General features: G+C 41.5%; 1 protein-coding gene and 1 long non-coding RNA gene across 2 annotated transcripts in view; one reads left to right on the top strand and one right to left on the bottom strand.

Moving 5' to 3' along the window:
• LOC129740333 (glutathione hydrolase 1 proenzyme-like) overlaps positions 1-23,783 on the top strand; it is a 61,214-nt gene extending 37,431 nt beyond the window's left edge. Inside the window, exons 3-6 of the mRNA XM_055731983.1 lie at positions 11,850-12,272; positions 17,038-17,844; positions 22,611-23,036; positions 23,094-23,783. Coding sequence (XP_055587958.1) covers positions 11,850-12,272; positions 17,038-17,844; positions 22,611-23,036; positions 23,094-23,607 — 2,170 coding nt within the window. The 3' untranslated portion in view covers positions 23,608-23,783. The remainder of the gene's footprint in view (positions 1-11,849; positions 12,273-17,037; positions 17,845-22,610; positions 23,037-23,093) is intronic.
• Positions 3,506-5,156, bottom strand: LOC129740334 (uncharacterized). The gene is made up of 3 exons (XR_008736206.1): positions 4,709-5,156; positions 4,558-4,637; positions 3,506-4,500 (listed from the first exon to the last, which is right to left on the bottom strand). It is a non-coding gene; the product is annotated as an uncharacterized LOC129740334 (long non-coding RNA).
• Positions 23,784-24,940: the final 1,157 nt, after the last annotated feature.

The following is a 24,940-nucleotide window of genomic DNA, read 5'->3' on the forward strand; positions in this document are numbered from 1 at the left end:
TTCAAAAAACAGTTCAAAGTGCTTACGACTTATTCAGAAAGTCCGGAAATGGTCACTTGGACACAAGAGTTTACAATGGGATATTACCACAACTTTGACTTTTTAGCAAATTATGATTTAATGCTTCCTACTATCAAACTCACGTTTTCCTCAATTTCAATCCTCTTCCTGTCTCTCTTAACCTTTTCTTTCTTCTCTTCAATTCCTACTATCAGCTAAATCTGTCAATCATTTCTGTTTGTATACGCCCTACACTGCTACTCTAAACGAGCGGTAACGGCTGAGCGTTACGTCGCAACAATTATTGATCAAGGTTATTTTAAGATCATAAGAGCTTATTTCGTGGTGCTCAAAAATTATAATATTTTCGTAACTTTAGAACCAAGCTAGTTTTTTTTTTAAATATCTCTGTAAAGATGATAAGGAGATTCCTTTTTTTGTGAAAAATTAATACTATAGGAAGTGTCGTGTCCCAAAGCCACTTCGCCTTCCATTTGGGTTTTGTCGGCCATATTTGCTTTGGTAGGATTGTCCATTTTTCTAAAGCAACACTTGTGACGTCTATCGCAATCAACAATTACCAACAGAATGACCAGTTACTCTCCGCTGCTCTCGTATCTGACCGGCTAGCTTCAACGTTGACTTATGTTATCTCTTTTCTGCTTTCAAATAGTATAGAGATAAGTTATTGACTTCTCTTTCAGCTTATCCGAAAGAGCGGAGAGATTGTATTTTGCGTTTCTCCATACATATTTTTTAATAATATTTTTTTTTTTTTTACGAAGGAATTATGCGTTCGTTGCACTGATCTAAAAACTATCTTATTTTCCATTTTCCTAAATTGCCTAATATTGTTTGATATAGCTGGCATTTATATTTATCCCACTTGCTCTATTCACTACAATACTCTCCTTGTCTACACTCCCTTTTTGCTTTATTCAAATCTTTTCATCAGTACAAATACGTTTAAAGTTTTTTTTTTTTTTTTTTTAATCCCAAATTTATTTATTTTCTTTTAAATTGCCTCACATATTTTGTTTAATAAATAGTAACTTTTTCCAGAACAACCTCAACCTATCATTTATTGATAAAATTTGTTTAACATAGACTGAACTCGCGGCCTAGTCAATCCAAGCGATCGTTTCTATAAATACTCCTTCATATTTATTTAAAAATTTCAAGCAATACATTTTCGTATCTTTCTTTAATCATAACGTCCTATTCTGAGGAAACTCAAATTTGTGTGCAATGTTTTCTTATTTCGCAGTGAACAACTCAAAAGTGGATTTAAAATTTTTAGCGTGTTTAAAATGTCAACATTCATTCAAGTCATTGATCAGCTGTTTGTTTTCTCGATTTTAGTAATCTCGTCTCGTCGTAGTTCGAATAACTAGTTTTTTGTTTATAAGATTTAGTGATACAAAAGAAAGTTTAGTTATACAACAGAAGATTCAGTTGAATATGGAGTACACAAATTGATCTCCAAATCTTGCCGGTCTTCTAGTGATGCGTTGAGCCCGGACTGAACCTTCAGGGCTGGAACCTCTAGCTGCTAAATCCGGGATTCGTTGTTCCGCTGTTTCGTCCCCGTCAGGCATGTTACTCCAATCAACTTTCTTAACATCTCGAACATTGCGCTCATACTCAACTCCAGTCGGACTCATCACCACAACCTTTGCTCCATGACGTGCTACAACTTGGAATCGCTCCGAAGAGAAGGTAGGATCAATTTTGGATTTTCTTTCTTTTGCGAGATATACTTTGTCTCCAATCTGAACTGATGATTCCTTGGCTCCTCTAGCAGAATCGGCATATTGCTTACTAGCCAGTTTAGCTGCAGCATCTTTCTCTCTTATATCAGTGCGATCTAAAGTTTTCCTATTGAAATCATTCCATAAACTTGGAAATGTTCCACGAAATTTTCTTCCCACCATCAACTCGAACGGGGTGACATTGAGGCGTGAGTGTGGGATCAAAGTATTATGATGGTGCACATACTTATTTAATGCCATCCTCCAGTTAACGCTATCTAATTTCGCTGCTGATACAGCTTTAATAACAGCTTGATTGTGCCGTTCAACTAATCCGTTCGACTGTGGACTGAGTGGAATCGATTTATTAATCCGCACTCCTTTTGTTTCCCAGAAACTTATAAAAGCCGTACTCTTAAATGGGGGTCCATTGTCGCTTTGTATAACACGCGGCAGTCCCCATAATTTGAACACCTCGCAGAGAGCAGTGTTCGTTGATTCAGCATCCTTATTTTTCATTTCCACTATATTCAAATATCTAGAATATGTGTCCACTGTTATCAGGAAATCGCCAGATCCAAATCCAGGTAAATTCAAAAAATCGATTTGTATTATCTCCCATGGTTCCATAGGCAGTTCTCGACTAGACAGTGGTACCGGGGGACATTTTTTAGAAAGAAGAGAGCATGTGTTGCACCCTTTAACATACTTTTCCACCTCTGTTGCCATTCCCGGCCACCAGAAAAATTCACGCATAATCCGCTTCATTGCGACCTGGCCTACATGACCACAATGAGCGGATTTCATTGCCTTCTGTCGCAATACAGCAGGGAGTACAATACGATCATTTTTGAAAACCAACATACCTAAATGATGAAGATTTTTCTTGTGCGGTTCATATTTCTTTAAGGTTGTTGGCCATTTGCCTGAATCCAGAGCTTCGCATAAAGTCAGCAATTCATCGTCATGATCGGCTTCAGCCTCCACTTCTCCAAGTGTTATTTCCATATTGCCTGCATCTAGGGTGAACAAAATATGATTTCCATTGTCTTCTTCAAATGGCACATCACTTTGTGTTTGCTGGATTAGCCGTGAAAGTGCGTCTGCTACGTTATCTTTGCCTGAAATTGGATCTACTGAATAGGCGTTAAACTAAATCAAGTATGCTTACCTGCAACCCTCGAGATCTCAAAATCATAAGGTTGAAGTCTTAGGGCCCATGCTTCGGCTCTTGAAACAGCCCTTTTTCCAATTCGATGTAAGCCATTAAAGATGAATTGATTTGCCTCGGCGTCCGTTAGAATGGTGAACGATAGATTCATTAAATAAAATGAAAATCGCTCTACTCCCCAAACAACAGCCAGCGCCTCCTTGTGAGTCTGGGGATATTTCTTTTCGACTGATGACAACGCCTTGGACGCACAAGCTATTAACCTTGGAGTGCCAGCTTTATTATATTGGACGAGCACAGCTCCAAGTCCGATAGAGGAAGCATCTACTATTAACTCTGTTTTATCCGAGGGGCAATAATATCCTAGTCTTTTAATATTTTCCAAAGCCTTATTTTTTAAATATTGAAATTCCTTTTCCTCTTCTGGTGTCCAATAGAATTTTTCAGATTTGGCGAGCGTTCTCAATCTATCTGTTTTTGTAGCTCTATGTAGAATAAATTTGTCTGTGAAGGTTAATAATCCGAGGAAACTTTGTAACGATTTAGTTCGCGTCAGCAATACCAACAGCTTGTTAAGGCGCCACTTCCCCAAGGGAAGGCTGAGGGTACGAGTTCACACCGGCTTAAGACTCCCAAGGCGGGTTTCAAGTAGTGACTCAAACGTAAACCTTTAATCAATTCAGTCCCACTCAATGGAAACCAAAAACTTAAGGATTGGAAAGGTTGGAACAGGCCGACCAATCTAGAAAAATTCAATTGCATACGGACTAAAAAAAAGTTAAATGAAAGTATCTACAGAACGTTCTCAGAAAACCAAGTGACGAGCAAATTTTTTTACAGTTTACATCTTTATATTCTCTCTACTAAACTTTTGGGGGGCCCCTTTCCTAACTGTTATACATAGTTATATATGGTAGATAAAAGGTAGTTGTAAGGTAAATATAATGGTTTGATCTGACCTTAGAATGTTTTTCATTCTGCTTCCTCTGGAACGATGCGGCGAACTCCCTCGTAGTAGTTCCTTCCTGTTGGTGAATCGATCCACCTTGTCGATTCGGGCTCGACTAAACTGCCTTGGAAGGTTTGCTGATGGTAAATCGGCTCGTGTACTCGCGTCCGAGTAAAACACACGTAGCTCGATATTCTCCGGGTTTATGGAACCCACCAGGCTGTAGCCACCTCACGATACAGTTGGGTTCTAAACACGAACCGGTGAAACAGGATCTCAGCTGACGGTCGTCTTCAAAAAGAAGCCAGTCTTCTTGCAATACGGATTTGATTGATGCGACACGAGTGTCGAAGGCTCTCGCTGTACGATGTTTACGATCGAATCGGCCTATTACAGCGGGTGACACCACGAAATTCGACTTCCGTCACACGAAGCAAGTTGCTTGACAAAGCGAAATATTCCCAGGTTTTGGCAGGAGTCCCGTGAAAGAACTGATTCGGAACTAGGTTTGACTTAGCCGAAAACCGGAATTAGTCGGATACTTCTTTGGCCTCGGGACCGGGACCGGACTCGTTCTACAGGCTAGTATCCCTGACTAGCACCCACGTTTAGTGGGATTTACAATCCTGCTAAACGTATTTTGAGGTTAGACCTATCACACCTTATTTTAGAAAAAGGTCATTTACCTTGATTCTCGAACCAAACCACGCACCGTTGGTTCAGGTTCCTCCAGAACGCACAAACGAGACTGCACAGCGTCTCTTTCCTTTGAATTTACGTAGAAAAAAGGACTTAGATTGGTTCAGATCGCACCACGTGGTTTTTTTTTCAACTTACTTTTCGTTCGTTCTTTTATCCGCTCTAGCTCTTACAACTTGGCACAACAACTGTCCTAACGAACTACTAATATATTACCTATTCCCGTTTGACTTGGGTTTAGGTTTTCCGAAAATCTAATTTTTCCACGTTATTTTTGTGGGCAAAAACGGCGGATACGCGCGAACACTCCGTTCCGTCGAACGTTCTGGGAATAAAAGAAAGAGCCCCTGATGGGCCCAAACGACAAACACTAGAACAAAAGAATCGTTCTTGATCAACGGCTATGCGTATAGCATTCTTTAGGACAGAAGTGTGTGTGAGGATAGGATGTTCTCGAAATCCACGAATATCGCTGCAGAGATGAAAGGTGTGTAACGGAGTAAAGATAAATATTTTGTGAACGCGACCTCGCTGCCCCTTGAAACGAGGGAGCGTCAATTAGTTGTTGCATATGCTGTCAGTTATTTTTTTCAAATAAAGTGGTTCATTACAACTTTTTACTTCCCCACAGGTCTCTGGTGTTCTGAAATGTTTGATAGCGTTGAGTTTCTCTTCTTCAATCATCCAACCGGATGCCGTAAGAGTGAATCCCAAGAATTTGACGTTTTGACTTCCGAACACGCATTTGCTGTGATTGATTCTGACGTTATGGGCAGAAAGCTGTTCGAGTACTGCGGACAAATGAGTATCATGTTCCTGTTTGCTTTTACCGTACACCAAGATATCATCGAGATAATTTTTAACTCCATTGCAGCCTGCCAGGATTACTCGCTGCATTATCTCTTGGAAGATGTCCGGTGCGTTAGTTAAACCAAAACATAATCTTTTACACCGGAACATCCCAAACTCCGTGAAAAAGTTGGTGAGGTGTCTCGAGCCTTCGTCTAACTCCACATGGAAGTACGCGTTGGACAAATCAATTGTCGAATACCATGTCGCGCCATCCAGGTCCGCCAAAATACTTTCCAAAGTAGGCATACTAAATGGTGTTCTGTGAATATATTTGTTAGGTCCTCTGAGGTCTATTACTAGACGAATATCGTCTTTCCCCTTAGGGACGACAATCAGAGAGGAGCAAAACGATACATCCATCTCAATGGTAACTGTTTCAATTATATCTGCTAATACCAGTTGATTCAAACGTTGTTCAACTAGCGGTTTTAATGCAACCGGAATATTCATAAATATGTTTCTACATGGTTGAACTGATCTGTCGTAATCAATCTTAACAGGTGCTATATTGAATTTCGGAAATGGTTGGGAGCAATCTACAACAGCAATTTCCCCAGCCTCGGTTTTGAAGTTTTGGAGGTTGTTTTCGTTAACAGGAACATTAACTCCCATCATCAGGATGCTATACCGCAAGGCTGTGGTTCTACTCAACAAGGATTTACATGCTTCGATAACGTAAAATTTTTCTACCAACACCGGGCGGTTGACTGAAATAAAAAGCGGTGCTTCGAACGTGCCTCTAACGTCGATTGGCTTTTTACTTGCATATGCTTTCAACGGTATGTCGGATGTGCTACTGATATTGTACAATTGTACTCTTGATTGCTCTCTCTCTAATAACTTATCGAATATTTCTGTTGTCACAGTGTTAACTTGTGCTCCAGAGTCTATCAAGAAACTACAAGTCAATCCCGCTAGTTGAACTGTAATCATGCCATCTTCTGCCGAGTAGTTGGAACCAGAATTTACAGAGATGTTTGCAATGGGAGCCTGTTTAATTACATCAATGGAATATCAAAAAAATGAATCAGTTTTCTAGTTGAATTCAGTTATCTTTAATTAATTCTTGATAAGTGTCATTAAAATGAATGTAATTCTAACAAATGTATTTCACTGTCCCGAAAATTAAATGGTTGCGCAAAAAAAAATAATTAAAAATTAATTCTAATAAAAAATAAAAACAAGTATACTTAGTTTAGTCGATATTTACACGTACGTTTGCTTCGGCTGTAAGTTCATCTTCGGTTTTCTCTACTAGTGCTATTTTCTTCGTTTCGATAAGTTGTTCGGTAGATTCTAGCTGTCGTTTTTCACCTGTTCGAAATGATGTGGATAAGGGCTTCTGAAATATTCCAGGGCACGCACGTTGAATGTGACCATAATCTCGGCATTTATAACATTGTTTGTTAACGGCATCGCACTGGGATGATGAGTGATGCCAACTATTGCATCGAGCGCAACGTTCCTGTGGTTCCTGATCCAGCTGTCGCTGTCGGAAAGGAGCAGCTTTCCAACGTGGGTTCCATACGTTCGTATTACGAGTTCCCATAAAACGGTTACGTGCTCGTCCGCGCTGACCAGAATTCGATTGCCAAGATCCAGATGGTACCGATGATACTTTATCCGCACTAGAAATGTGCGCAATTGCAGCTGACGTTTGTTTTCCGTGTTTCATCTCAAAGAACTGTTCGTTTAATCTAATAGTTTCGATTTTTCGCACTTTATCAACCAGGTCAGTGAATTTCCCATCACCACCTAGCATTTCTAAAGCTGTTACACGAACTTCTTTATTTCGAGCGTGAGCTGCCACTGTGCTCACAATTTCAGAGAACTCCTTGCCTTCTCCGAAATCGCACATTCGTGCGGTTGTCCCAACACGATGTATGAAACACAAATCGGATTCACCAGGTTCTTGTTCCATCATTGTTAATCTTCTTCTTTGCAGCATTATATCCGAATCAGAGTTAAAATAAGCATTTAAACGACTCAACGCATTTGAGAATGGAAAATTTTCCGCAATGGGGTCATCCTTTGCTGATTTCGTGTTACGAAATATTTCGAGCAGACGACTTCCTGCCTTTAGCTTGAAAATTGTAAACTGTACACTCTCGTCAACAATTCCAGCTAACTTAAGAGCATCTTGCAGAAGCTCTTTCCACTGCTCAAAATAATGCCGAGTTATCTCTTCGTTCTCCTTAGCTGATCTGCATTCGGGAATGCTAATTGATGCTATGGACATTTGATTAATGGATGCCAAAAATCGTGATTCCTCGATCGAAGATCCGGTATTCGGTGTTCGGTGTACATGTTCAGTTGCATTACTTGCTGTTGGTTTCCGGGTACTGGATGGGCCCAGTTCACGATTAAAATCGTCGCTATCTATTTCCGAAGGAGCTTGCGAAGGCTTAGTCAGTCGCGTTTGAAGGGAAAGAATAGTCTCACGCGCTTTCTTGAGTTCGTATTTCAAAGAAGCATTCGCAGCTTTCTCATCATCCAACTGTTTTGAAACTTGTTGCAGTTTTGAAGTTTTCTTTTTCGATACACTGTAATCAAAGTATACGAACATTAAAAAATATTTTAATTCAAGACCTTACAATTATCCAAAGTTTTATTCTAATAAACCAAGGGTTTAGTTTAGCTGTTCAGTCTCAGGATGTAAACCGAGATGAACATATTTTCTTAATATATATATTTTTAGAGCTTCATTGACACATTGCTTCTCTCTTTTTTTTTTTTTTTTTACTGTTCAGTCTCAGGATTTCAACCGAGATGAAAGTATTTTCTTTAATTGTTTGGAGAGCTGACAGAAACTTTGTCACTTGCTTTTAATTTTTCCTCCGTATCAAATTGAACATGAGACTCTCGCTCACAAATTTCAAATCAACTAGAGAACTCTCGCTCTTTCTTACCAAGGTCAGAGATCTCTCGCTCTGCCTTACATTTCATTCGCCGGTCAGAGATCTCTCGCTCTGCCTTACATTTCATTCGCCGGTCAGAGATCTCTCGCTCTGCCTTACATTTCATTTTCCGGTTAGAGATCTCTCGCTCTGCCTTGATTTTTTTTGTTTTATACGACACTTGCAATAACACAGATTTCACTCTTTACGCTTGGCCTAGTGACTATTCCGTCAGATCTCCAACAATTATTTCACTTTGCCTGGGGTTTTATTTTAATACTTACCGAGCGGTTTCGGTACCGCCTGCGCCATTGTCGTGTCCCAAAGCCACTTCGCCTTCCATTTGGGTTTTGTCGGCCATATTTGCTTTGGTAGGATTGTCCATTTTTCTAAAGCAACACTTGTGACGTCTATCGCAATCAACAATTACCAACAGAATGACCAGTTACTCTCCGCTGCTCTCGTATCTGACCGGCTAGCTTCAACGTTGACTTATGTTATCTCTTTTCTGCTTTCAAATAGTATAGAGATAAGTTATTGACTTCTCTTTCAGCTTATCCGAAAGAGCGGAGAGATTGTATTTTGCGTTTCTCCATACATATTTTTTAATAATATTTTTTTTTTTTTTACGAAGGAATTATGCGTTCGTTGCACTGATCTAAAAACTATCTTATTTTCCATTTTCCTAAATTGCCTAATATTGTTTGATATAGCTGGCATTTATATTTATCCCACTTGCTCTATTCACTACAGGAAGTACGAGACAAATCCTCATGAAAATTTATTTAAGAAAATACGCACTTTCGTAGAAAAGCGTAGTTCTCATTATGCCTCGGGTGCTCGTTATGCCCTCATCTCCCCTACATAGCAATTATAATTGTGAAAATTTTTTCTACCATCAGCAGAGAAATATTTCGAATTTACAATAGAAATATTTCAAACTAAAAAATCAAGTATAATAAGTAAAAAAAATCTGAACTTGTCCTATCAAACTAAAGCAATATAGGTACTTACAAGTTGTTACAAGTAAGTTACAACACATACAATCACAAAAATGAAAAACAGGTACTTATCTTAAAGATTCGAACTCAGAAATCCAACAGTTCTGTGGGAGTACAACGGCCCTGGACCGGTTTAATTCGTTCACTTCCGACAACGGAAATCTTGGATATCATCTGGCTTCCTCGTGTTAGTTTGTCCACAAATTCGAAAGCACCGAAACACTAGTTTTTCCAATATTCTTGAGTAAGTTGGGACAAAGTGGAAAATCTTCGTAAAAATTACGTTACCGCGGACTACTTTGATCCACGATGGGTGGGTGTCCTAAAAAAATCAAATTGAAAAAGGTTTCAAAATAGCTACCTTTGAAATTCGTCAAAAATTCTGTATTTCGCACTTTGACAATCTAAAAATGCAAAAATGTGCAAAGTGGCTAAAAAGTGGCTCCTGAGACATTTCTCTGGAGCCATCGTCATTTCTATAGATTTGTCTTTCTAAAATATATTAACTGTGTACCACGATCAGTTTCAATAAATAAGTTGTCATTAAAGGGCGAACACGAAATTATTGCGACTCCGAAAATGTCATGCCATTTTTCTTATACTGTTTAGAATCAAACCCAAATTTCAGGGTAGTTTTATATATACATTTACTTCAAAAATAAAAAAAAAATTGTCGAGCCTTGAGTGCAAATTTGAACGCATTTTCGCTCGATGTCCTCCATCAAAGTCTTTACAGTGTCATCCGGTACCAGTTTCTCAGTTTTTTTTTTTTTCATTTTCTTAACTTGTTCTTCTCGTCTTTGAATATCTTCTTGCTCTTCCGAAGTTCCCGCTGTATAATTCTTGCTCAGTACTGCTCCTCCGGGCACAGTATCGGACGGTTTGACAGGTTCATGTCCTTTGGGACAAAATGGGCAGAATTGGCCTCATACCACTCCAGGACAATTTTAGAACAGTGGCATGATGCCAAATCTGGCCAAAACTGCGGAGCTTCGTCGTGCTGCTGCAAGAACGGAAAAAGGCGCTTCTTGAGGCACTCAGATTTATAGATCTCGCCATTTACTGTGCCCTTTGTCACGAAAGGCTCACTCTTCAGTCCGAAACTTCGATATTTACTTCTTCTTAAATTTGTCGTCCACATCGAACTTGCTCTTGCCGGTGAAAAACTCCAACCCAAAAATTTGCTTAAAATCGACTTTCATATTTCGGCTCGAGTTTTAGCCGTCGATTGTTGCCACTCATCGCGATTTGGGAAGTTTTCTACCTTGTGTGTATGTAGTCCAGCTCTCTTCTTTGCATTCTGGACGTAGCTCTGCGACATGCCGATCTTTTTAGGCAAATCATCACTTGAGACGTTGGGTTTTGCTTTAATCATCCGCTTAACCTTTCTCTCCGTCTTTTTGTTCTCGGGTCCCGCTTTTCTTCCAGCTCTTTTGCCGTGGTTCAACGTCAACTGCTCCTGGAACCGCTTCAACACTCTGGAGACGGTTGAATGGTGAATGTTCAATATTTTTCCAACTGCCGGTGTGACAGGTCAGAAAATTCCAGGTGTTTGGAAAGAATTAGTTCTCTCGGCTTGCGTTGTTTCACCTCCATTTTCGTTGAATCGAAAAACACGACTTCGAGTTTGACAGCATGTAAACTATACACATCAATGAGAAAGTTTGCAAAATTTGGTTGATTTTTACCTAATGGTAAAAAAGTTATGAATTTTGCCAAAACGTTTGCGAACCAGGTTTTCGAAACTATTCGACCATACACAACTCTCTTTTTTTTTATTGCATCATCTGAAATTGCTTAATTTGGATTTGGTGACCCACAATTCCCCATCATTTATCAAAATCTAAAAAATATTACTTTTTTTTAAAACAGTCAGAATTCGAGGAAAATAGTTTACTAAAAAATAAAAAACAAATGCCTAATGATACATTAAAATTTTTAAAAACCATTCCATTTATTTTTACCATTTTATCTTTTAAAATAAAGAAGTTATGGGACAAATAAAAAAGTGAACCGCGATATCCCACTCTCCCATATATAATATTTGCGCAGTGAGCCAAAGAGCCGCAGGTTGCCGACCTATGCAATAGACCGCGGCATGCTTTGTATAGAAATTTCTAATTCTTAAATTTTTAACCATTTTTAAATCTTAAACCAATATTCAAAGACCAGCTTCATTTCAAGCTTATTTGAATATCGGCGCATACCAAACACTAAGAATGTATTTATGTAGTTTACTATTAACTGATAATCATATTTGAGTTACGTTACCCTCTAGATCTCGAAAGGGAGTTTTTTTTTTGTCTAAGCTTTTAGGAAGAATCCATTTTTTTAAAAATGGTGCAATGTTAACGAACTCATCAATTTATTGAGGGTCCCAGAAGATTTTTCTTTTTCGATACGCCTGAATAAACGCATTAGGGTTAATTTGCATTTCTGTTGGCAGTTGAACTCAATATGTTGATTATGTACTCTGGAAAAAACATGTCAAGCAGGCCTTTAGCTTAGTGATTGTTCTATGTTCCTTAGAGTCCGCTGGCTTCCACCAGCCTACACTGAACTGAAGGGCAACTATCACGTGTACTCAATGCCACTGCCGGGTAGTGGCCACGTACTTAACTACATGTTGAACATCCTGGACGGATACGACGAACTGCGGAACGATCCCCTGACCTGGCACCGGATCGTGGAAGCTTTCAAGCATGGCTACGGTCTACGGACCCATCTGGGCGATCCGGCCTTCGTACCCGGCATCGAAGAGCTGATCCGCAAGTTGACCAACAAAAATTACGCCGCCTTTGTGCGGGATGGAATCTGGGACAACAAAACATTCCAGGAGTACGAACACTACGGGGCCGAGTATTTCAACGAGGAAGATCACGGTACGGCTCATGTTTCGATCCTGGCCCCGAATGGGGATGCAGTAGCTGTAACGTCCACCATCAACTATATGTAAGTTTACAAAAAAATATTTTTTTTTCGAAGAATGTTCCGACGGATGTTTTTTTTTTGTTTCCAGTCTTGGGGCATTTATCCGGTCCTCTTCAACCGGTATCATTCTGAACGATGAAATGGACGATTTCTCCACACCGGGCGTGATCAACGTTTACGGTTTGCGCGCGTCCCCAGCCAATTACATTCAACCCGGCAAGCGCCCTCTCTCGTCGATGAGTCCAACGATAGTAACCGATGTCAATGGCAATGTTAGGATTGTGGTTGGCAGTGCCGGTGGATCCCGAATTACGACAGCCTCGCTGCTGCTAATCCTCCGATCGTTGTACTTTGGTGAAGACCTGAAAACGATCATCAACCACAAGAGAATTCACCACCAGCTGGCGCCAATGTCGGTCGAGTACGAGTACGGTTTCTATCCTGACGTGATCGATGGTCTGAAGGAGCGAGGTCACGTGACGCGAGAGGCTGCCCCGGATGCTGGCTTTGCAGCACTAACGGCCATCGTGCGGGAACAGGACGGTACCATTTCGGCAACCTACGACCCGCGACGATCGGGAAGTACGGCCATTTTGGACTAGAATGGTGCAAGTTAAAGTAATGCATAAAATAACATTCCCTTGTTTGTATTTAGTTACAACAGTTGGTTGTGTGATGTTTTTATTCTCTTTATGTTAGATTGTTTTAATAACTTTACCTTAAGTTCAAATATTCTGTGAACTGAATAAAATGTTTAGTTAAAAAGTAATTTTCATTTTGTTTTATCTCTGGACGGGTCCGTGATCAATTCAATCATTGTTTTCATAATTTTTCATTTGACCACCTAAGGTTTAAAAATGGGTTATAAATTGCAAAACTTTAATTATTCTCCAAATTCAGTCATGTTTTTAACGAGTGTGGAAAGGGTTGTACTCCATTTCCAACTTCAACTTTTGCCCAGAAAGAAAAATTCCCAGAATTTCAATCACCAGAAACCCACATTTCCAGAATTTTTTTGCCCAGAATAAACCATTTCCCAGAAAAGTTTTCACCTGAATTACCATTTACTAGAAGATTTAGTATATTATTCCAAACGGAAAATTTATATATCAATAGAAAGCCAATAACATGACCAACAAACACCACTCTAAAAATTATACGAACTCGGCCGAACTCTTAAGGTTATAACTTACTGAAAAAGGCATTATTTTTTTTATATTTTGTAGTATATGTATCTCCTTTCTTAGTTGAAATATGTATTTGACATGTTCGACAAAATTGTGTGTTTCAACAATTGAACAATTTTCTCAAATATACCAAGTTTGTAAATCGTCTGTTTGTCTGTTCCCTATAGACTCGAAAACTACTGAACCAATCATTGTGAAAATTGGTATACATATAACAGTTTTTAGGGCCGGAGATGGTTCCTAAAATACTTTCAAATGGCAAAAGGAAGGAGGGTTCCCCCTTCATAATTCGAACAATTTTCGGAAACTTCTGAACCGATCAACGTGAAACTTGGTGAGTAGCCGTTTTAAGACTGGGAATGTTTTTCAAAATACTATCAAACCCCTCTGAATCCAAAAAGGGGAGGGGGGCTCCTATACAAAATTAACAAAAATTTTACACAATTCGGATTTTTTTTTCCAAATTACTGAACCGACAAACGTGAAATTTGATGTGTAGCCATTTTGAAGACGGGGAATGGTTTCTATAATACTTTCAAACCCATTTAAATTCAAAGAAGCCCCCCTTACAAAATTATCAATAATTCGAAACAATTCGAACAAACAATGTGAAATTAGGTGTGTAGCCATTGTCGAGACCGGGAATAGTCTCTATAACACTTTCAAACCACTCTGAATCCTAAAATGGGGGCTCCCATACACGGATTTTTGTCTAAAATTGATGAACGTATGCGTTTTGCCATAATGAGAGATGTATTGAACTGACAAATAAGTTTTAACATAATTTTATGATATATTTTATTGACATACGCTTCCTATTTGTACAATATTCAATAAATGTAAAATACATATCATTTACAAAACCAATGTCTTAGTGTTTTCATAAAGTTTGGCACACTTTTAGATTATGTGCAAATTTGCCTGTTCGACTTCTCGCGGATCAAAAGGGGCATTTTTTTTTAATTTAAACGGTTTATTTATGTATTGAAAATTCCGCTTTTTTTCTCAAGAGTGGCGCCCTTAACCTACAAACCTTCTAGTTAAGTTGAGACTCAAGATAATTTAGAAGCTCTGATGCCTAGAAAAATAGTTTGCTTTTGAATAATGTTGAAATTTAATTTAAAGGGAAGTTTATTTTGATTATGATAACTTTAACGAACTTATTTTTTTTTTTTCGTGGAAGGGGTAGCAAAGCACACCGGGTCAGCTAGTATATATATAAATGGATTTCTGTCTGTCTGTCGTTTCCTATAGACTCGGAAACTACTGAACTTTCGGCTAGTAGTGTGGTGTCCCCGTAGTTTCCAATCCAATCGTAGTTTCCGCCCGCTAGGAAAACATTAATCGGTTTAAGTTTTGAAGCTTTCAGCTTTGACATGATGTCCACCGGGCTGAATTCCGGAAGACCTCCTCTACATTTCCTAAACATGACACCTAACATTGCGTTTCATTTGAAAGGTTATTGAATAATACACCTAACCAAATCTTTTTTTTTTCTTAAATATCTTTAACTCTAATTCTACATGAAAACCAATTCCTTTTTTTACGTACATCTTATTCACTACAACCACGTAAAATGACATTCATTAGCTTATTTCCAGGAGAATCATGAGTATAAAACTCTAGATTTTTGTCTTGCAGGAACTGTTTGGCTTCTATGTAAACCGACTCGGTGGAACAAATTATCTTTGTCCCCATACTGCAGAGCTTTAAGAGAGGGAAAATTTTCTTCGCCGTGAGCTCGTTCCTGAGAGCATTTATTTCTTTGGAAGTGGGTGGACACTGTGTTAGCAGCAATCCTCTTTATGCCAGTTTTGTGGCGCGCCACCTCAAGCAGGTGGCCAAGCGCCGGAGATAACACATGAGTTGGATACGCAATCGCCAGAAAAAATCCCACTACTTTTTACAACTTAACTTCAGATCTAATGCAGCTTGGGTGGACGCTCGGAGTTTTTTCGCTTGGGTGTTTTGCGCACCAATTCGTATTTGCGTTTTATTAGTATTGGTGTAACACAACTAATCCGAAATGTACTTCAGAAGAAATGTCCGTTAAAGAAACTAATTTCGTAATGCGAGATCCGTTCGTGAACCACTGACCATAATCCATACTGACTGGACTCTCGATTTCGTTTGTTGCAATCTAATTCTCCTTGACTCAGATTTGAAGGAAAACAATTCAAAATGCGCCAAAACAAGGAAAACTCAAATTTTGATTAGAGCGGCAAAACTCAAAACTGAATTGTAGGGGTTTTAGCGAATTGTGAGTTGTTTTTGTTCAGGGTGGTTTAGGCTTGTTCATGAATCGACTGAATGAAAAAAAAAAATCAAAAATTTATGAAATTTTGAAGCGGTTTTGAATGGAATTTCTGATTTCAAAAAGGAAAAGACGAATGTACGGTGTATTTAGAAGATGAATTCGTGCATTTTTATCTGGTCGGCTTTATTTTTACCACAAAAAAATTAGTGCCACCGGGCCATTTGACCGCATCCAGCCGGTGGAACTACGGGCTGTTTCACTTGATACGCTAACCCGCCGGCATACTCTGTCTAATTTGACCTGATCTGAAAAGACAAGGAAAAAGAAAACACCATTGGTGAAAATCATTTACACTTCAAAATTATGAGAAAATTATACTTACAGTTGTGAATGATGGCTTCCGTAGAGATTTCTGGAAGAAAAGATAAATTTGTTAAATTTTGTATTTATCCTTTCGACACCACTTAATTTCTAACTCAATAGTAAATGTAATTAAAAGCTGTACTCACCTTGATTATTGTGATAAATAATTTCGTCAACTGGTCTCCGACCATCGCATCCAAACAATCAACACTGGTTTTTGGAACTCTCTGAGTTGTTTTCATCTGTTTTGTTAGAAAACATATGCGTCTTCGCTAAGTTCCAGGCTTTGAAAGTCAATAGATGAAAACAACTCAGAATTTTGATGGATTCTAACTCAGATGTTTTCATCTTCACACATAATGCGACCGCTGAATCGAAATTATTCAGTCTCTGAATAATCTAAATTTACCGTGTGGATAATTTTTCTAACAGTACGCAATATCGATTCCAGAGTGCGCATCGATCGATTTGAAGAAATGCTATCCCAGTTAGAAAGTGCCACCCAACTTTCGAAAAAAAAGGCAATTCCTACGATAAAATCGGGCTAACAGGTACATTTTTCCTACAGGGCATTTGTATCGGAAAAATGGTAGGTTCGCCACCTACCGTCGGTATTGCGAACCTGCTAAATTTGACGAAAAAAATTTGACAGAAAATGATCGAACTTTTGTTCTAAGTGTCCTGTCAGTATGATCAGTGATTCTACCTTAAAAAAAAACTAAGCATGGATACAGGAACCAAAACAACTGTACAGAATAGCTTAAATTTGTTTTCAGCATTCAAACAGGTTTTGGAAATATCCATGCTGCAAGCCATTCTGGAACAGGTAATTTTTATCGGGTGTATAATTATGCATCGTAATACGAAAAAAGGTGTAGGTAATCTCCTTCTTTTGGCCAACTCTTGATATGCTAAACTGTACTAATACCGTTAAGTTCTTAAGTCACAATCAATCATAACGACATCCTTCTGTTTCCAGAACATCGCGCCGGAAAAAGTTTTTGGCTGGCAGCGTTGTAACCGTTATTATTGCAGTGCTTCTGATTGGGGGGCTCTACATCGGATTCTTCCATGACGCAGAAACGGCTACAGCAGCATCAGCTCACAAGGGTGGCGGTGCCGTTGCAGCCAATGGACATGAATGTGCCGCCATCGGGGCCAACATTCTCCGGGTGGGTGGATCAGCAGCCGATGCCGCCATTGCCACGCTTTTCTGCGAGGGCGTAACCTGTCCCCAGAGCATGGGTCTCGGTGGTGGTTTCATTCTTACCATTTACGATGCGGCCAAGAACCATGCGGAAACTTTAAATGCCCGGGAAACTGCTCCGGCCGCTGCCACCGTTGATATGCTCGTGCAGCAAGATGACAGTTCAGGAAAAGACAAACGTGGGCTAGTGATTGCCGTACCTGGTGAACTGAAAGGTTATTGGGTCCTACACCAGCGCTATGGTAAGCTCAATTGGTCCGCACTTGTTCAACCGACGATTGATCTTTGCCGAAATGGGCATATGGTCACCAAGTATTTGGGCAGGATCCTGAGCATAACGGAGAAAAAAATCCTGGCCGAACCATCGCTGAGGGAGATCTTTATCAATCCGGCCACCAATGGCACCTGGAAGGAAGGCCAGTACATCAAGCGGCTAGCGTTGGCCGACGGCTTGGAGATCATCGCGAAAGAAGGCGTCCATGCGTTGTACAGCAAAAATGGTACGCTCCTACCCAAGCTGATGCAAGATCTGAAGGGCTTCGATAGCATCCTGACCGAGGAGGACTTCTACAACTATGAGTAAGTAGTTTTTCAAAGTTCTTTATATCTTATTGAAGTAATGTAACGTAACGGTGTTGTGATAACTGGCATCCCTGAGTGCGCTAATCAATAAACGCATACCATTACGATGTACTTTTGTTCACACCTTCTGTGTGACGTATATTGACTCGATACCAGTTGCGAGAAATCAGCAAATAAAATTCCACGCGTTTTTATTCGACCTCCCGGTTTTTTACTATTTCCACGCGAAAGATAATTCCCTGCGTTGGGTTCTCGGGTCGTGGGCACCGACAGGTTATGTGGGCCCAGTCGAAAATCGTGAAAACGGATTGTTTCGGTCGGAATAAATAGTTTTTCGGAACGTTCTTTGTTTGGTCGCGTACAGTTCCCGGAAAAAGAAAATGGCGGACGCCGGAAAATTTTCGATCGATAAGTTGGGGAACGGTAACTACGCCACCTGGAAGTTCCAGATGGAAATGTTGTTGGCGAGAGACGACATTTGGTATTGCGTGGTGGATGTCAAGCCAGAGCCGGTTACAGGGGCTTGGACCGCAGCTGATCGCAAAGCGCGAGCGACAATTTGCCTTTGTGTTGATCAAAGCCAGTACACTTTGATCAAGGACTGCGAAAGTGCGCGAGCGACGTGGGAGGCATTGAGGGCGTATCATGGAAAAACGTCCGTCAGCTCCCAGCTGAGTCTGCTGATGAAGCTTTGTGATGCAAAGCTGGAGGAAACAGGATGCGTTGAGAAACATCTGTTGGAACTTGACGCACTGTTTGCCAGATTGGATGGAGCCGGATTGAACCTGGACGAAAAGTTGAAGATTGCGATGGTGCTCCGAAGCATGCCAGCTTCGTACCATTTTCTGATATCGGCACTCGAAGCTCGCCCAGATGCCGATATCACCATGGATCTGATTCGTTCAAAGTTGTTGGACGAATATCGAAAGCGGTCCGATCGGGGCGGTGGGCGCTCGACGGAAGAGCAAGTTTTGAAAGCGCAGAGAGCACCGAGTGTTAAAACCTGCTTTCATTGCAACGAGCCAGGGCACTTTAAGGCTAATTGTCCGGAGTGGATAGCCTTGAAGAACCGGGAAAGGAATAGATCATCTGGCAAGAAGAAACAGCAAGCTAGAGCCAGGAAGGTGGCTGAATCCGAAGAAACAGCTGCTGTTAGTTTTTCGGCAAAGCACTGCAGTGTGATGCCGGATGTTCGTCATTCGTGGACGGTGGACAGTGGCGCGTCCTGCCACATGACGTCGGATAAGCAGTTCTTCGAGACGATGGATAAATCGTTTAGTGTGAGTGTGTCTATGGCCAACGGGCAAAGCTCCAAGTCGGACGGACAAGGAAGCGGTAAAGTGAGTGCAATAGACAACAGTGGAAAGTGCATCGAAGTAAATCTAGAAAAAGTGCTTTATGTTCCTGATTTGGAAAGTGGACTTTTATCAGTGAGCCGAATCGCGGATAAAGGGTATAGTGTTTTGTTTACGAAGGAGAGTGTAAAAGTGTACAACGATGATCGAGTGGTTGCTGTGGGAGAGCGCAGTGGCGGGTTGTATGTGCTGAAGCAATCAGAGAGTGTTGCGATTGCTCAGGGCAAGTGTCATACATTGCACTGCCAGCATACATGGCACCGAAGATTTGGTCATCGGGATCCTTCAGTGTTTGACGAGTTTAAGAAAGGTGATCTTGTGATGGGGTTAAAGCTTGTAGACTGCGGAACAAATCTGGTGTGTGAAGAGTGCTTAGAGGGTAAAATGGCACGGTTGCCGTTCCCGGAAAAGGCAAAGCGGAAGACTACCGAACCTTTGCAGCTGATTCACAGTGATTTGTGTGGTCCTATGCGGAATGTTACTCCTGGTGGACATAAGTACTTTCTTACGTTAATAGATGATTTTAGTCGGTATTTGATTCTCTATCTGCTCAAAAATAAAGCAGAAACGAAGAACTGTATAAAAAACTTCGTTCGGATGGTGGAGAATAAGTTCGGTAGAAAGCCACAAGTGATTCGTTCTGATCGTGGCGGGGAGTTTTTGAATAAGGAGTTGAAGGATTTCTACAATGCCGAAGGCATAGAAATGCAGCTGACTGCGGGTTATTCGCCGCAGCAAAACGGCGTGGCCGAACGCCGCAATCGATACTTGCAGGAAATGGCGGTTTGTATGCTCCTTGATTCAGGCCTCGGGAAACAGTACTGGGGGGAGGCAGTGGCGGCAGCGGCCTATACCCAAAACCGATTGCCTTCTCGTGCTGTGAATAAGACTCCGTTCGAACTGTGGTGTGGTGAAAAGCCGGACGTTAGCCACTTGAAAGTGTTCGGGTGTAGTGCGTTTGTCCATATTCCCGAAGTGAAGCGCGAAAAACTCGGCAGTAAGTCCGTGAAGTTAACTTTTGTGGGGTATGCTTGTGGTTCGAAAGCATATCGGTTCCTCGATAAACAAACGAACAAAATCGTGATAAGTCGAGATGCTCGTTTTTTGGAGCTCGGTTCGGGTCCGTACAAGGAATCCGATGTTCCTGCACAACGTGAGTCTGTGACTATCGGCGGAATTCCTCAGGCGTCGGGTAAAGAGCCTGAGAGGGAGCTGGTTCCAGAGGAACAGGAGGAGAATATTTGTGACGGAGAAGAGCGCAGTTTGCGCGAAGAGCCCTTATTGCGCGGTTTTGAAGAGGCAGATAGTTCTGTCGAAGAGTTTTTTGAGATGAGTGAAAGTGATAGTGAAAGTGAGTGTCGTCGTACGCGACGATCCAATGCTGGAGTGTTACCAAGACACTTGGATGACTATATAGTGGGGGTGGCAAAGCCCAGTGAATATCAGCCGAAAACCTATAAGGAAGCGTTAAACAGTGTTCACAAAGAAAAGTGGGTGGCAGCAATGGACGAGGAGTTTGAGTCTCTACAGTCGAACAAAACTTGGACTCTCGTGCCATTACCGGAAGGTCGCCATGCCATCGGATCAAAGTGGGTGTTTAAGGAGAAAAAGAATTCATCCGGTCAGACTGTGCGGTTCAAAGCCAGATTGGTGGCCCAAGGCTTCGCACAGCGGTCTGGTGTTGACTTCGGAGAGGTTTTCGCGCCTGTAGCTATGCAATCGACATTTAGGGTCTTGCTGACGATTGCGGGTAATCGGAAGTTCCACGTAAGGCATGTGGACGTCAAGAATGCCTACCTAAACGGCAGCCTCCAAGAAGAAATCTATATGAGACAGCCGCCCGGGTACGCAGTGCCAGAAAAGAAAGATTTCGTGTGCAAACTCCACCGCAGCTTGTACGGCTTAAAGCAGGCGGCTCGAGTTTGGAACGCAACAATGAAGGAGATTCTGCAGGGTTTGGGATTCAAGCAGTCGAATTCCGATGTATGTCTGTACTCAAAGTGTTTGGCTAACGGTGAGTGGATATACTTATTGATGTATGTCGACGATTTGATTGTTGCGTGCAAGGATGAGGCGGAGATTCTACGAGTAGAATCAGCTCTTGGCAAGAAGATCGAAATTACAGCTCTTGGAAGTGTGTCGCAGTTCTTGGGTATCAAGATTTCCAAGGACAGTTCTGGTGTGTTTTCGCTTAGCCAGCGAGCATTTGTGCAGGAGATAGCGGATCGATTTGGTCTTAGCGGAGCGAAGCCTTCGAAATTCCCGCTAGACACCGGCTATTGGAGGCAGCAAGAAAGCGAAGCACTGCCGGACAATGTACAGTATCATTCTTTGGTTGGCGCATTACTGTATTTGTCCACGAACACCAGACCGGATATTGCCGCGGCGGTATCAATCCTTAGTCGGAAGAGCAGTTGTCCGACACAAGCCGACTGGACAGAGCTGAAGCGGATTGTTCGCTATTTGCTAGGCACGCATAAGTACGAGCTTCGCCTGGATAGTGAACAAGCAGGTAGTCTGATGCTCATCGGCTACAGTGATGCCGACTGGGCAGGGGACTCACGAGACCGAAAGTCAACGAGCGGTTTCGTCTTCCAACTCGGCAAGGCAACAGTGAGTTGGGGAAGTCGAAAACAGAGCTGTGTTGCGACATCTACGATGGAGGCGGAGTATGTCGCACTCTCGGAAGCGGCAGTTGAAGCAATTTGGCTGAGACGGCTCTTGGAAGACCTTGGTGAGCCGCAGGTTCAACCGACGACTGTCTACGAGGACAACAACAGCTGCATTGACTTTGTGGCCCTGGAAAGGCAGAATAAGCGAAGCAAGCACATTGACACTAAGTTCCATCAAGCCAAGGATTTGTGCTCGCAAGGTGTCATTAAGCTTCGATATTGTCCAACCGAAACGATGTTAGCGGATGTGCTAACGAAGCCGCTGGGTTCTACGAAGATGGTACAGTTCTCCAGGACCTTGGGACTTCTCCACAACGAGTAATGGTTCATCCGATTAGCGAGGAGGAGTGTTGTGATAACTGGCATCCCTGAGTGCGCTAATCAATAAACGCATACTATTACGATGTACTTTTGTTCACACCTTCTGTGTGACGTATATTGACTCGATACCAGTTGCGAGAAATCAGCAAATAAAATTCCACGCGTTTTTATTCGACCTCCCGGTTTTTTACTATTTCCACGCGAATGATAATTCCCTGCGTTGGGTTCTCGGGTCGTGGGCACCGACAAACGGAATGTTTTTGAGAAAGAAATCATAGAATCATGTAATCATAGCAATTGACCACTTTCAAGCTGATCATTGTAGTTTTTGCGGCCTACGATCGCTTCTTTCCATGGCAAAGTTTTCCTACCACACTGTTAGAGTTCCAAGTTCTCTATTTCTCTTTCTTTTCAGACCGAAATGGGAGCGGCCGGCCACCGCAACGTTGCGTGGAGGAAGTGAGGTCCATTCGTTCCCTCTGCCCGGCAGTGGTACGCTGCTCAATTTCATGCTCCGGGTACTGGATGGCTACGAGAAGCTCGATCCCAAGGACACCCTTACGTGGCACCGGATTGTGGAGGCGTTCAAGTGGGGTTATGGCTTGCGGACACGCGTCGGAGATCCACACTACGTTGCTGGCATTGCTGGACTAACACAGAACTTAACCAGCGATAGTTTTGCGGCGTACATCCGATCGAAGATAGATGATAATCGAACCTTTTCGGAGTACTCTCATTACGGGGCAGAATTTGGCAATGTTGAAGATCACGGAACGGCTCACGTATCAGTGCTAGCGGCCAATGGCGATGCGGTGGCAGCGACGAGTACGATCAATTATTTGTAAGATTTTAGATTGTAAGAAAACTTACGGCAGATTAATCCTATTTTTTGTTACAGATTGGGAGCAAAAATACGATCACGTCTAACGGGCATAATTCTGAACGACGAGATGGATGACTTCGGCTCTCCAAACAGCACCAACACGTACGGTTTACCACCTTCTCCGGCGAATATGATTGCCCCCGGGAAACGACCGCTCTCCTCGATGGCGCCAACGATCGTGACCAGTCGAGACGGTTCCGGGGTTCGAATGGTTGTCGGAGGTGCCGGAGGATCGCGCATCACTACGGCCACGGCTTTGCTCATCCTGCGGCACGTGGTTTTCGGAGAAGAGCTGAACGCTACGATGGCCGCTCCTCGACTTCACCACCAGCTCGCGCCAATGGCCGTGGAGTACGAACCGGGCTTTGATGAACCCATCTTGGAGGGACTCCGACAAAGGGGACACGTGGTAAAGGAAAAAGCCCCGGATGCTGGGTTTGCTGCGGCCACCGCCATCTCCAGAGACGCAAGCAGCCGAATATCGGGAGCATTCGATCCCCGACGAGGAGGAAGTTTGGAAATATTGTAATCTAATTTAAGTTAGAGTAAGTTAGTAGCATCTGAATATCTTAAGCTCGAAGCGTTGCTGGGAGCAGTGAAAACCTACATTCGTGAATTATTTCTAGTTTTAATAGATAAGTGAAGAAAATCTGGATTTATGCGACGACCAACTTGAAAAATAAATATTTAATTTGTTCAATGAAAGGCCCTAATTTCCCTTAATCTAAACTCATTTTAAAAAATCTTTACCTGTTCTGTGGATGTATTTTGGAGAATAGTCGATAAGCGGCAGGAGGCATAACTGGAATTTAAGCTGAAACAAGTGAACGTCATATGGGCTTAATGAATTCAAAGCAGTTTGACATATTTCAGACTTGAAAGACAATGTTTTTAATGTAAAAATATGTGTGAGTACAATCCTAAAAAACCTCAGGATAATTGGTCAATACCTGCTTATTTCACTTGACTTTTGACGTAGATTTCAATTGATGGTGAATATTTGTTTAGCCTTAGGAATGATTGATTTGAATGCCACTTGTGTTCCCGCCACGTGTTGGTTTTGATAGAAGTATCGTCTTGCGCAGGAATTCTGGAACTAGCTGGAGATGTACTGTTTTTTTATTTATTTATTATATCACCTTCGACTATGTCGCACAGATGTGTACTTATTAACTAATCCTTAATCTAAAAGAACACTTACTTAAATTAAAGTCGAAAAGGTGGTAAACGTTGTTAAAATGTCGACAAGAATTTTCCACCATTTCAACAAAGTGTCGATATCGTTTCGCGGTAGATAACAGTCTAACGGACATGTTATCGTTCTGAAAATTTTCAGGTTGTCAGCGTATAGCAGTTTCTATGAGTGTATTAGAAAGCATAAGTCACTTATAAAAAGAACAAACAATTAGGGCTCAAGACGACTTCCTTGTGGCACACCTGAGGATATTGGAAAAGCTTCGGACACAACGGTGCCTTATTTTAACGTAAGCTGTTCTATTCACTAAGTACGAACTTATCCATTTTGTGAGCCAACTAGGAAGACCCATCTTTTTCAGTTTCTCTAATGACAGTCCATGTGGTACTCTATCGAACGCTTTTGTGAAATCGATATAGACTTTATTTATCAACGTTGAAGAATTACACATCAGGTTACTCAAAGTTGATCGTTTTTTTTACAAAACCGTGCTGATCAGGTGACAAAACATGTTGAACACTTCGATAGATTCTCTCGTACAACAAACTTTCCATCAATTTCGGAATACAACTCAGTATAGATATACATACCTCTAAAGTTCTCGACATTTTGAAGGTTTCCTGATTTGTGTATCGGTGTGACGCAAGCTGATTTCCATAGAGACGGA

Source organism: Uranotaenia lowii, chromosome 1 (genome assembly GCF_029784155.1).
Source record: "Uranotaenia lowii strain MFRU-FL chromosome 1, ASM2978415v1, whole genome shotgun sequence".
NCBI classification, from domain to species: domain Eukaryota; kingdom Metazoa; phylum Arthropoda; class Insecta; order Diptera; family Culicidae; genus Uranotaenia; species Uranotaenia lowii.